Genomic DNA, 11,757 nt, shown 5'->3' on the forward strand with positions numbered 1-11,757 from the left:
GATGATGACAACAAGCATCACCATACCGCAATAACAAAGCATTGAAGAAAAAAAAAATCGTAATGAAGCTTTTTATTACATCACATAATAAAAATCAATAATATAGAATGAATTAATATCCTTTTATCAACTTTTATTATACAATATTACTCTAAGTTGTTTTCATTATTGCTCATTACTTGAACAAAATAATTATAATAGATATATGTGTGCAATTTATAATTGTTACTTTTTATGATGAACTCATTATTAACAAAGTTTTATAATAAATATGCTATAATATATGTATAATATTTTCCAAAAACAAATTTACATAAAACATTATAACATTATCCGTGCATCGCACAGGAAACTTACTAGTTAATTATAAAATGTGACCCTCAAAATTCCTTGTGGTTGTCTTTTGCGTTGTTAGTTTAAATCCCCAGGATTTATGGTCATTAATTAATGAGTTATAGTCTTTTATTATTATTATTATTATTATTCTTATTCCAAAATAGGTAAAGTTATTAAAGTCGGTTTATTGCCCATATATATACTATATTTGAACGTGTGTGACTTTGAGGGCAAGTCGGTGCAATTTTGAGGGAGCGTGCAGCCTTCCTCAGCAGCAGCAGCTCTGATGAAACAATAGCAAAAAACACACAGGTCACTCTCTAAAAGCTTCCGTTACTTTTTATTTTTAGCACTGGGCCACTCTATGTGATTTTTCTTTTGTTTATCAATAGTTAAGAGTAGAGGGATTTGAACCCTAAATATTTCCAAGTGTGAACTAGTTGATCTATTGGCTCTTTGGGGTGTAATTGTTTTTTTTTTTTTTTTTTGGTGTTATTTGAAGGTTATTTTGTAGGTATGGTAATTTAAAAGGATGTGTCGTTAACACCCTATTCCTAAGATAATACCTTAGGAAAGACATTAACCGATACTTTAATATTAGGAATAGGATACCACTTAACACAAAATACTTAATAGATTTGGGTTCAATTATGTTATACTTAATAGGTTGTCATTTATGCATTATTGGGGTCTAGTGAACCACCCGTCGGTATTGCCACCATCATTGAGGGTATTCACCAAAAACTACAAGATTTCAAACAAATACAATTCTCTCATGTAAAGTGACAGGATAATCGCCCGGCTCATATACTGGCTCAGTATGCCAAAAATACTTGGATAGAGGAAAATTCAAATATAGTTGAGTCTGCTTTGGCTCATGATATATTGGTTTTATCTTCATTTCAATAAATTACAATATTCTCATAAAAAAAATTATGTTATACTAATTCCACAAATTCTTTAATTTTTCTTTATATAAGACTTTTACTCACACTTTTAATTTTTAATGTACTAGTATAATTTTTATACCTATAAAAAAATAAGTATTATTTTATATATAACACAATCTAATTATAATCAAACCTGTATAATAATCCAAAATGAAAGCTTTAACTTTTTTTTTTATCCTCAAAAAAAAAAAATCTCTCTCTCTCTCTCTCTCTCTCTCTCTCTCTCTCTCTCTCTCTCTCTCTCTCTCTCTCTCTCTCTCTCTCTCTCTCTCTCTCTCTCTCTCTCTCTCTCTCTCTCTCTCTCTCTGTTGTTTTGTTTTGTTTTTATTTTAGGACTAGTTATATAAGAATTTGAAAACCCATTTTTCCATGCTATCATTCTAATATGAATTTTTTAAATTTAATTTTTAGAATTTTAAATAGTGTAACTTTTAATAATTAAAATTTACCATCTTTAGTCTAGACAAATATATATATATATATATATATATTTTTTTTTTTTTTGATAAGACAGTCTAGACAAATATTGATTAGATTAGGTTTAGATATTTTTAAATTAAATTAGGTAAGTTAGTTTCTACTTTCTACAAATTCTCTAATTTAACTTTTTCTGTTTATTAATTGTTTTTATTTTAGGACTTGTTACATAAGAATTTGAAAACCCATTTTTCCATGCTATCATTCTAATATGAATTTTTTAAATTTAATTTTTAGAATTTTAAATAGTGTAAATTTTAATAATTAAAATTTACCATCTTTAGTCTAGACAAATATTGATTAGATTAGGTTTAGATATTTTTGAATTAAATTAGGTAAGTTAGTTTCTACTTTCTACAAATTCTCTAATTTAACTTTTTCTGGTTATTGATAAAATATTTATCATAGATAAATATTTTTTTGTCAAACTTTCTTCCGCATTAAACTAGTTAGCATAAGTGATCTAATATATATATATATATATATATATATATATAAAATTTATCATAAATATAAAACTCTATAAAACTTTTGCTTGACATTATAATATTATGTCATGTAAACTTTTGATGCCTTAAAATTATACATGTTATGATTTTAATATAATTATTTTAATTGAATTTAAATTCTATACTATATATAATATATAAACTATTTATTAGAATCTTGATACATTATATAAAGATTAAATTCTATAAGGAAGTGGTGTAAAACCCAAATTTTACTTCTCCAATTCCAACACGCCACATTATCATATTATATATTAAAAAATAGGCATAGCCACATTTAATCAATTTTAATACTCATTTGAAAATACAACTTATCTGTGAGTTTATTGGTTTTCAAAAAAAAAAAAAAAAAACGGTGAGTTTATTGAGATATTATTATGTGTGGTAGGATGTATTAAGTTTTAAGTAAAAAACTGATGTAACAATATTTTATTGGATAATATAAAACATGAGTTTTACACTTTTATACTCTATCATTACCAAATTTGAACTCTTTCTTTCTTTTTTATTTTTTTATTTTTTATCAGTGAACTCTTTCTTTAAATAATAGAATATATTAATATATTTTTCATATAAGAACACAATGATAATAAATGTGTATTAATATATAATAACTTCCATAATTATCTTATCAAAAAATATAATAACTGCCATAGTTATCAAATTTCAAATTTAAACAAAATCAAAAAAGATAAAATAATATTCTGTTTCTTTCTAGTTTCTATTTATTACAAATTCTTATTAATCTTAATAAAAAAATCGTATTAATTACTCTTTTTTTTTTTTTTTAAGAATAAAGCATTTTAAATAGTTTGATAAAATCTGATTAAAAAAAATGATTAAAGACTTCTGATCTTTTAACAGAAAAAAAAAAAAAAAAAACCCAATAGAGGAATTATGGAGAAAAAGAATATTTTTCACAACGGAATTTTTTTTTTAATATTTTGTAAAAAAAGAAAAAAATTTTAAAAATCCGCAAGTTTTGCCGATGATGTTTTATTATTCCCTGAAATTCTCACATCTCCAACTTCATATTTTAAGTTACATCCCTAAACACTGTTCCTTGGTTAAACAAAACAGAAGTGTAGGCGCTAGTGTAGTGTCGTGTACTTCATAGTTCATAGCAAGAGGACCAATCCCCCTCCATTGTTGTGTCGTTTTGCAACTGCTGTACACTCTTCAAAATACTTTCTTGAACTTTGGGATGGTACATTTCTCTCTCTTTCTCTCTCTTCCTTTGTTTTTCTTTTTTTCTTCAAGAAAATTCAAGTTCATTTTTTGAAAAATAAATTATTTATGAAGAGCTGTAACGGAACGAGTAATGGATTGACTTTCAAGTAGTGGGTCACTTTTGGTTAAGAGATATAAGAACAGTAAGATATGCTTTGAAGAGATGATCATGACTAATGAACATTCAATTAGATAAAAAGGTAAATTTCAACTTCTCAGAATATATCAACAAAAACAAATCACAACTCATCTTAATCCAAACTAATATATACCCGCTAACTGGTTTTGGCGGATAAGGTTAGTTGCTAGTAGATGCTGAGTCCAAAGGGCTCTTCTTTAGAAAGGTTCATACTTTATTAAATTAAAAAAAAAAAAAATGATCACACAATGGATCTTTATCATTATTTCCCCAATAATAATCAAATAAACTATACCCATAAGCTAGACTCATCTTTTTCATGCGTTTTGCTAGAAAATGTTAAATAATTGGGACTTTCATACATATTTTTTTAATAGATAGTATAAAATTTGAAACCTGTGGGGTCCCCTTCCTCCATGATTATTGTTCTTTAGAGGGCAAGACACCAATGGATTCTATTTGGTGGAGGAATTGCTCTTAACCATTATGCCAATACACTAGTAGGTTCTTTGTCTAGGTGGGATTTGAACCCAGGTCTTTTATTCAAGGATTAAGGACTTTATTAGTTGAGTTTGTTGGAAACCACGTTAGACACCCATACAAAGTGTAACAAGTAGGATTAAAAACTTTACTAGTTGCGCTAATTGGATACCACATTAGACGCCCATACAAGTAAAACAAGTATTGCACTGTTGCGTGGTAGTTCTATAGACAGAATCGAATATTTTGGTGCAAGGAAGGAGGCAGGATACAAAGGGTAGCTTGCATTCCCACCTTAGTCACTTTCATTTGACTTGAAGTCAATGCCTTCTTTTACACCTTTTTTCCTGATAATTTATTTCTTTCCTTGGTTTCTTTTCTAACGTTTTCTTTAATCTTGTTTTGTATTTTCATTTGCTTTTGCTGAATTTTTTAAGGAAGCAATGGAAATTCTTACAAGCCAAAAGCATGTTAGGAATTTCAATTTTTCTTACTTTCATAGGATCCTGTATATTTGTCTTTCTTTTGAATAACTTCTTCCTAGCTGTTCCTTGGATGCTAAGCGAACCTTCATTATCTCTATTTTGAAGGGTGTGTGAGATTTTAGCCATTGACTGACCATATAGAAGAGAAGAAGAAACTGATAGAATGGAGAAGACTGTGCTGAAGAAAAACTTTGTTCGGGGTAGAAGCTTAATAGATTTGGTATTCTCTTGGTCTATCAATGATATTCTCAATGAAGATCTTTACAAAAAACAGGTTTGTACACCATGAAGCTCTCACCCTCCTCCTCATTGTAAGAAATTAAATTGTAACACTTGCAGATTGTAGGGTACTATTGATTTCATTAAAGTTGTTGTTGGCTATATGTCAAAAAATGTGGATAACGAAATGAATATTACATCTGAGCAAAAGGGGTATTATCAATTTCACAATTCCTTTTTTTTTTTTTGGGGGGGGGGGGGGGGGGGTGTTTATATACCATTAGAAAGTATGTTGTCACGTTGGGTTAACAGTGATTTCACATTTTGGGTTAGTGTGTTTGTTCATTTTAGGAAGTAGAATGTGTTATGATTAAATATTATGGTATCAAATTGTTAGGAATGACACTAAGTACATTTATTTTGATTTAATATTCTGCATACTTAAGACTTGACACAAAATTGATGGTAATTTGTATTGGTACATATTATTTCTTTTTTGAAGTTCCCGTTTCAGGCAGTGATATAGCCTTGCAATCATGTCCAGAACTTTTTGATCAGACTTGTCCACGTACTTACTTTTCTCTCATGAAAATTGCAGTCTTAACTCTGAATTTATTCAATAACAGGTGAGACAGATTCCACAGACATTTTCCTCCATATCAGAATACATGAATTCATTTATTTATCCACTTATTGAGGAAACACATGCTGACTTGTTATCAAGCATGTTAACATTGCCTCTAGCACCTAGCTGTGTTATATTGTCAGTCAAACAAGTTAAGGAATATGAACCACCCAAAGACTATTTTTACCATGTTACATTTGAAAGTGTGAGTGAATTGGAGAATAATAATGGGGCATATGAGCCTATGGTTGGAGACCTCATTGTCTTGACAGATGTAAGACCAAAATACATTGAGGATTTAGACAGACCTGACAGACCCTTTCTTGTAGCTTTAGTTCAAAGGGTGAAAGAAGACAATACTCTTATAATATTAGCCTCAAAGCCTATCTTGGTAGAAGAACAAGAAAACAAGAAGATGAAAACTCTTTATGCTGTTTTCTTGATAAACATGACCACAAATATCCGTATATGGAGAGCATTGAACTTTGAGCTTGATGGTGAAAACATAGACATCATTGGAAAAGTGCTGCAACCAAACTCTGCTGTAAGAATTTCAATCATTGCTTAATTTAGTGTGCCATATTAATGTTTTTGAAAACAATTCTCAGAACCTTTTTGTTTACTTCTTGTAGGAAGCTAAAATATGTACTAGTTGCATTTCTGAAAGAAATTGCAGTACTGCCTATGCAGATATGAGGTCCATAATTTGCTTTTCTGATTTAAATGATTCCCAGAAAGATGCGGTTCTTAGCTCTTTGGAAACTAGGGAATGCAAGCATCAAAATACTGTTAAATTAATATGGGGCCCTCCGGGAACTGGGAAAACCACAACAGTTAGTGTGCTGTTATTCTCTCTGCTTAGAATGAAATGCAGAACTCTTACATGTGCCCCAACAAATACTGCAGTTTTGGAAGTGACACAGCGGCTTCTAAAGAATGTAACAGAGTCACTTGGATATGATACCTATGGGCTTGGAGATATAGTTTTATTTGGAAATAGGAAGCGAATGAAGATTGATGATCGTTATGACCTCCTGGATGTATTTCTTGATAACCGAGTTAGTATACTGTATGAATGCCTTGTTCGTCCATCAACTTGTTGGAAAGATAGTCTATTATCAATGACTAGTTTGCTCATGGACCCTAAAAGGGAATATCATTTGTATTTGAAAAATAGAAGAGTGGTAGAATATGAGGAGGATGAAAATGATGGTATATCTGAAAATAAAGGGATAAATGGTAATCAAGGGAAGGAGATTGATGATCAATCCTCTAAAGACAAGAAGAGCAAGAAAAATTTGAAGAAAGTTATCATTCAAACCTTAAATGAAAACAAAAACAAGAAAACGCAGAAGGAGATGAGGTCTTTGTGGAAAGAAAAGAAATTAGAGCACGAGGAAAATGAAAGTGGGGATAATTCTTCCCAAGATAAGAAAAACGAAGGACAGGGAGCTGATGAATGTGATAATCCTTTGACATTTGAGGAGTTTTTACAGAAGAGATTCAACTGCATTTCAAAGCGTCTGACATATTGTATTGAAAATTTGTATACACACTTACCTACTTCTTTTATTTCGTTAGTGGTGGTAAAGAAGATGATTAAAGCTCTTGATTTCATCAAATCTATTGAAAATTTGTTGTGTGCTGTTAGTGTTTCTGACAAAGGGTTATTAGAGAAAGTCTTCAGCAAGAATTTAGAAACTGAACTTGGTCACTTAAGAGAGTTGAGTATTGTGAGAAATGAATGCCTTCGTGTACTTAGATCTCTTCCTCAAAAATTCCCAGTTCCGGATTTTGAAGACAAGTTTGATATAAAAGAATTCTGCCTGCAATATTCTTGTCTGATTTTCTGCACTGTATCATGCTCTGCTAAATTGCATGAAGTAATGACTGATCTGGAACTACTGGTTATAGATGAAGCTGCTCAGCTTAAGGAATGTGAATCAACCATTCCCTTACAACTTCCTGGAATCCGCCATGCTATTCTTGTTGGGGATGAACAGCAATTGCCTGCGATGGTTAAAAGCAAGGTTCAAAGTTTTATTTTTATGGTTTTCTTGTTGTCCTTGTTTGTCTTTAAAAATATCAATGTAACATCTTTAAAATTTGCTATTACTAGATTTCTGAGGAAGCTGAATTTGGAAGAAGTTTGTTTGAGAGGCTAGTATTGCTAGGACACAAGAAACACCTTCTTAATGTCCAGCATAGGATGCATCCATCCATAAGCTTATTTCCAAATAAGATGTTCTATGAAAATCAGATTTTAGATGGCCACAATGTCAAAGGAAGAAGCTACGAGAGGCATTTTCTTCAAGGGAAGATGTACGGCTCCTATTCTTTCATAAATGTACCACATGGAAAAGAGGAATTCAATAACAGCCATAGTCTGAAAAATATGGTTGAGGCTGCTGTGGTGTCTGAGATAGTTTCAAGCCTTTTCAAAGGTATGTCTAAAGTAGCAACTAATCCTAGTCTTAATTTTGGCAAAATGTTTTGCTAGGAAAGTTAGTTATGGTTAGCTTGATCATCAATAATGTAATGTGTATGATAACTATCATTTTCTTTTGTTTCTCCTTTCACTCCTAAAGAATCAGTTCGCACAAAGAAGAAGGTTAGAGTTGGTATCATCTCACCATACAAGGCTCAAGTACTTGCAATTGGAGAGAAGGTGAAAAACTACAGTGCAGATCCTAATGATGACTTCTCCATTTGTGTTCGCTCTGTTGATGGATTCCAGGGTGGTGAGGAGGATGTGATAATTATCTCTACTGTCAGATGTAATAAGAATGGAATAGTTGGTTTTCTTAAAAATCATCAAAGAACAAACGTGGCACTAACGCGTGCAAGGTAACAGATAATGTATAAAGTATAGACTTCACTATGGTGCAGCTAAAACATGTTCTGAGAATCTGGTGGTTTTGCAATTAATAGGCACAATTTTACTTTGCAGGCATTGCCTTTGGATATTGGGAAATGAAGCTACTTTAACTAAAAGGTGCACTATTTGGAAGGAGTTAGTCATTGATGCCAAGAAACGGAGGTGTTTCTACAATGCCAATGAAGACAAGGGCTTGGCTCAGGCTATTACAGTTGCCTTGGTTGAATGTGACCAAATGCACATTTTATTCAACATGGATTCTTCCTTGTTCAGGAAAGCAAGATGGAGGGTATGCTGATTTTTACTCGTTTTTTCCTTTAATAGTTCTAGTGATAAATCAACTACTTACTTTCTTTACTATTCTATGTCTCTTTAATATTATTATATAAAAAAAAAGTGTATGAGGAGGTGGATCCTCTTTTCATGGTCGTGTTGCTCATTAGTTTTAAACATTTCGTTGGACCCTCTCTTCATTTCTCAATATAGGTCTCCTTCAGCAATGATTTTTTGAAATCTATGTCAAGAGTTAAAGATGCTGAGACTTGTAAAGAAGTGCTTACTTTATTGGAAAATCTTGCAAATGGTTGGCGTCAATCTCTCAAGAAGAAAAACCTCTATGTCCATCATGGAACTTCTTCCCAATTATTAGAGCAGTGCAAGGTCAAAGGGTTGCTGCATCTTGTTTGGACTGTAGACATTCTCGAGGAAAATTCATACTACATTCAAATTTTGAAGTTCTGGGACATTTTGCCATTAGCTGAAATTCCAAAACTAGCAAATCATCTTGATGTCTTATTTGAGAACTATACGGTCAAAAAGATGAATCGCTGCAAATACAAATGTCTCGATGGGTATGCGCTTTATTTGAATTCATTCTTGTTACTATTCAATTTTCTCCTTGTAAAAATTGCAAGCAAAAGGGTCAAATATTAAATTATATGGTCTTCTGGTTAGATTTTCTGCTTGGAGGAAACATGATATATTATGCCTTATGATTGAAAAGCGTTTAAGCCAATTGGTCTCTCCCCCACCCCACCCCAACACACCCCCCCCCCCCCCCCCCCCCCAATAACAAGAACAGGAGGGGGATGGGGGAGTTTTGGTAGAGTTTCCTCCATGGGAGAACTAGGCAATTCCATTGAGCTACAAGGCTCTTGGTTTAACCAATGGAATCTATGGATTAGACTTTTAATGGTGGTTTAACATTTCTTATATATATATATATATATATAGAGAGAGAGAGAGAGAGAGAGAGAGAGAGAGATTTAATTACTATTTAGGTAGGGCATTGTTGCAGAAGATGTGCCTTATGCCTGCAGGAAGTGGAAGAGGAAATAAAAAAAGAAAATATTTATGGCAACATCTCAACTACAAGGATTTCCTTTATGACGACCTAACATCATTTTATTTGCTACAGGTGTTTAGTTGTTCCAATGCGATGGCCAGTCAACTTAAGTAGTTGTCCTGAAGCTGATCCTTTATTGTCACTTTCAGAACCATTAGCTTCACTCAGTCTCAGGGATGAGTCAGAATCATCATCTACAACTTATCGGTGAGTAACATCAGAAATTATCCAACTAGTCAATTTTTCTTGCTTTAAAATAGCTTTAAACCGATTTAAAAGAGTGCAAGCCAGTTTTTATTCAATCTAAATAGTCACTTAGATTGTCAAATGGGAGTTATCCATGCTGTTATTGTAAGGTATAAATTTTAACATCAACAGCATTTTCTGTTTTGCTTTAGGTGATTAGCACTGCTTGCAAAAATTATAATACTGCATATAAGGTGACCGACACATTCTCATGCTGGTGATTGAAGAAATCCCTATAGAGGACTAAATATTATGCCTAGATACAGATACACACTGTTTTCTGTCCTTCAGAGTATTAGATCACATACTTCTTTTCATACTAACTTTGTCATTATCAATATGGTTCCTGATTTGTGACAGTCTGAACTCCCACCAGAATCATGATTCTTGCTGGACTTATTTCTCCTCTAGATTAACACACACACGCACAAACTTTTTTTTTTCTTCTTTCTATTTTGCAAATGATATTGAAAGTTTTAAGCTGCATAATCTGATCTTGATGTGTCATGCTTCTCTTTCTTTTTTCCTTACTTTTCCCCCTTAGTACAAGACATGCATGTTAAGTTGAAGGTTTGATTGCCAGACTGATTGTTTTTCCCATCAATGATTTCCAGAAATAATTCAAAGTACACAATGGGGAGAAGCGTTGTTACAAATAGATGGCTAAGAAAGTTGCATAATTACTAATCAGGTATGTTTACCTTCTTCCTGGGAATAGAATTTGAGTATGCACTTTTGAATCTTTATTTTTACCTAATTAGAACTAAAACATAGGTTGTATCCATCAGTATCCTGAAATGTGTCTTACATATTATACATGTTTTATCTCTTAACGACACTGTATTACATATAGAGTTGAAATAGTTAGGTGTAATATATTACTATTATACATGTCCTATTCATTTAGTGTAAGATGCCAAATCAAATTTGTATCCACAAAAGTGTTTTTGTAGAACAAAATCCTTAAAACTAAAATCCATAACATCTTATTAAATTTCATAACAAATAATTTATATTGGTACCTGCAAATCCAATGATTTTAAATCCTTGAATACAAATGCAATCCCAGAGTATGCTGAAAGTATATGAGCTAGTTCATCAGTTAATATTTCACAAATCTGTTTTCTACTTAAAATGCATACAATACAAAAGACTCCCCTCATTGTTGACATGTCCACTGACATTCTAAGACTTTCAGATGGTGAAGACCTATAAAGAATCCGAAAGATAGGTTTCGTAGGAGGAGTTGCTCTACAGAAGAAAGACACACAAAGCTTCTGGGGTGTCTTACTCTTAACGAGGCACGTTCACTCTTATTACTGGTCTAGTGTTTTAATTGTATAATTCCAGAGTTCCTCAGTTTGCAAAGATACTGGCATAATTATATTTCTTCTTCTTGTTATAAGAAGATGCCTTTGAGAAATACAAACTAGGCAGGGCAAGGTGTACATTGGAAAAAGCTCATGCATCTGATGTATACCTACTTCCTCTTACTATGTGTGGGTACTACGGAGGATACGTATTATTAGATATTGCCACTTGTTGGGCATTAGGCCTAAGTATACCATGGTCAGCCAAGGCACAAAAATGTGGACTTGGAGGCTGGAGCACAGCGATGTGGAAATATTTTTTTGGCTTACTTGGGCAATGTTTCCAACGTATATCCAAAAAGAAAAATACCCTCTGTTTCCTACTTTTTTTGGCAAGGTGGTATTATGTGTAATCCTTACATTTAGAAAGTGGCAATGTTTGACATGCCCAGCAAATACAAAAATGAACAGGGTATGATTTTTTTTTTTGGGTTAGCATTCAATGTAAATGGATTCATGTCAAAGCAA

At 32.2% G+C, this 11,757-nt stretch overlaps 1 protein-coding gene across 2 annotated transcripts; it reads left to right on the forward strand.

Moving 5' to 3' along the window:
• Positions 1 to 3,318: 3,318 nt before the first annotated feature.
• LOC126727647 (uncharacterized) lies at positions 3,319 to 11,757 on the forward strand. 2 transcript variants are annotated; one of them, XM_050433522.1, is made up of 11 exons: positions 3,319 to 3,479; positions 4,712 to 4,880; positions 5,452 to 5,994; positions 6,083 to 7,480; positions 7,570 to 7,894; positions 8,039 to 8,297; positions 8,401 to 8,617; positions 8,815 to 9,179; positions 9,746 to 9,880; positions 10,534 to 10,610; positions 11,118 to 11,757. In XM_050433522.1, the coding sequence occupies exons 2-10, from the start codon at positions 4,770 to 4,772 to the stop codon at positions 10,604 to 10,606; spliced, it is 3,426 nt and encodes a 1,141-aa protein (XP_050289479.1). In that variant the 5' UTR covers positions 3,319 to 3,479; positions 4,712 to 4,769; the 3' UTR covers positions 10,607 to 10,610; positions 11,118 to 11,757. The 2 variants fall into 2 exon arrangements, with proteins under 2 accessions (XP_050289479.1, XP_050289480.1); XM_050433523.1 differs by lacking the exon at positions 10,534 to 10,610.

The sequence above is a fragment of the Quercus robur genome, chromosome 5 (assembly GCF_932294415.1).
Source record: "Quercus robur chromosome 5, dhQueRobu3.1, whole genome shotgun sequence".
NCBI lineage: Eukaryota > Viridiplantae > Streptophyta > Magnoliopsida > Fagales > Fagaceae > Quercus > Quercus robur.

Excerpts from the sequence above, each read along its gene's own strand:
- LOC126727647 (XM_050433522.1), top strand. The coding sequence starts at position 4,770 with ATGGAGAAGACTGTGCTGAAGAAAAACTTTGTTCGGGGTAGAAGCTTA. Across the intron at positions 4,881-5,451 it reads AAGATCTTTACAAAAAACAG|GTGAGACAGATTCCACAGAC; the intron begins GTTTGTACACCA and ends ATTCAATAACAG. Across the intron at positions 5,995-6,082 it reads TGCTGCAACCAAACTCTGCT|GAAGCTAAAATATGTACTAG; the intron begins GTAAGAATTTCA and ends TACTTCTTGTAG.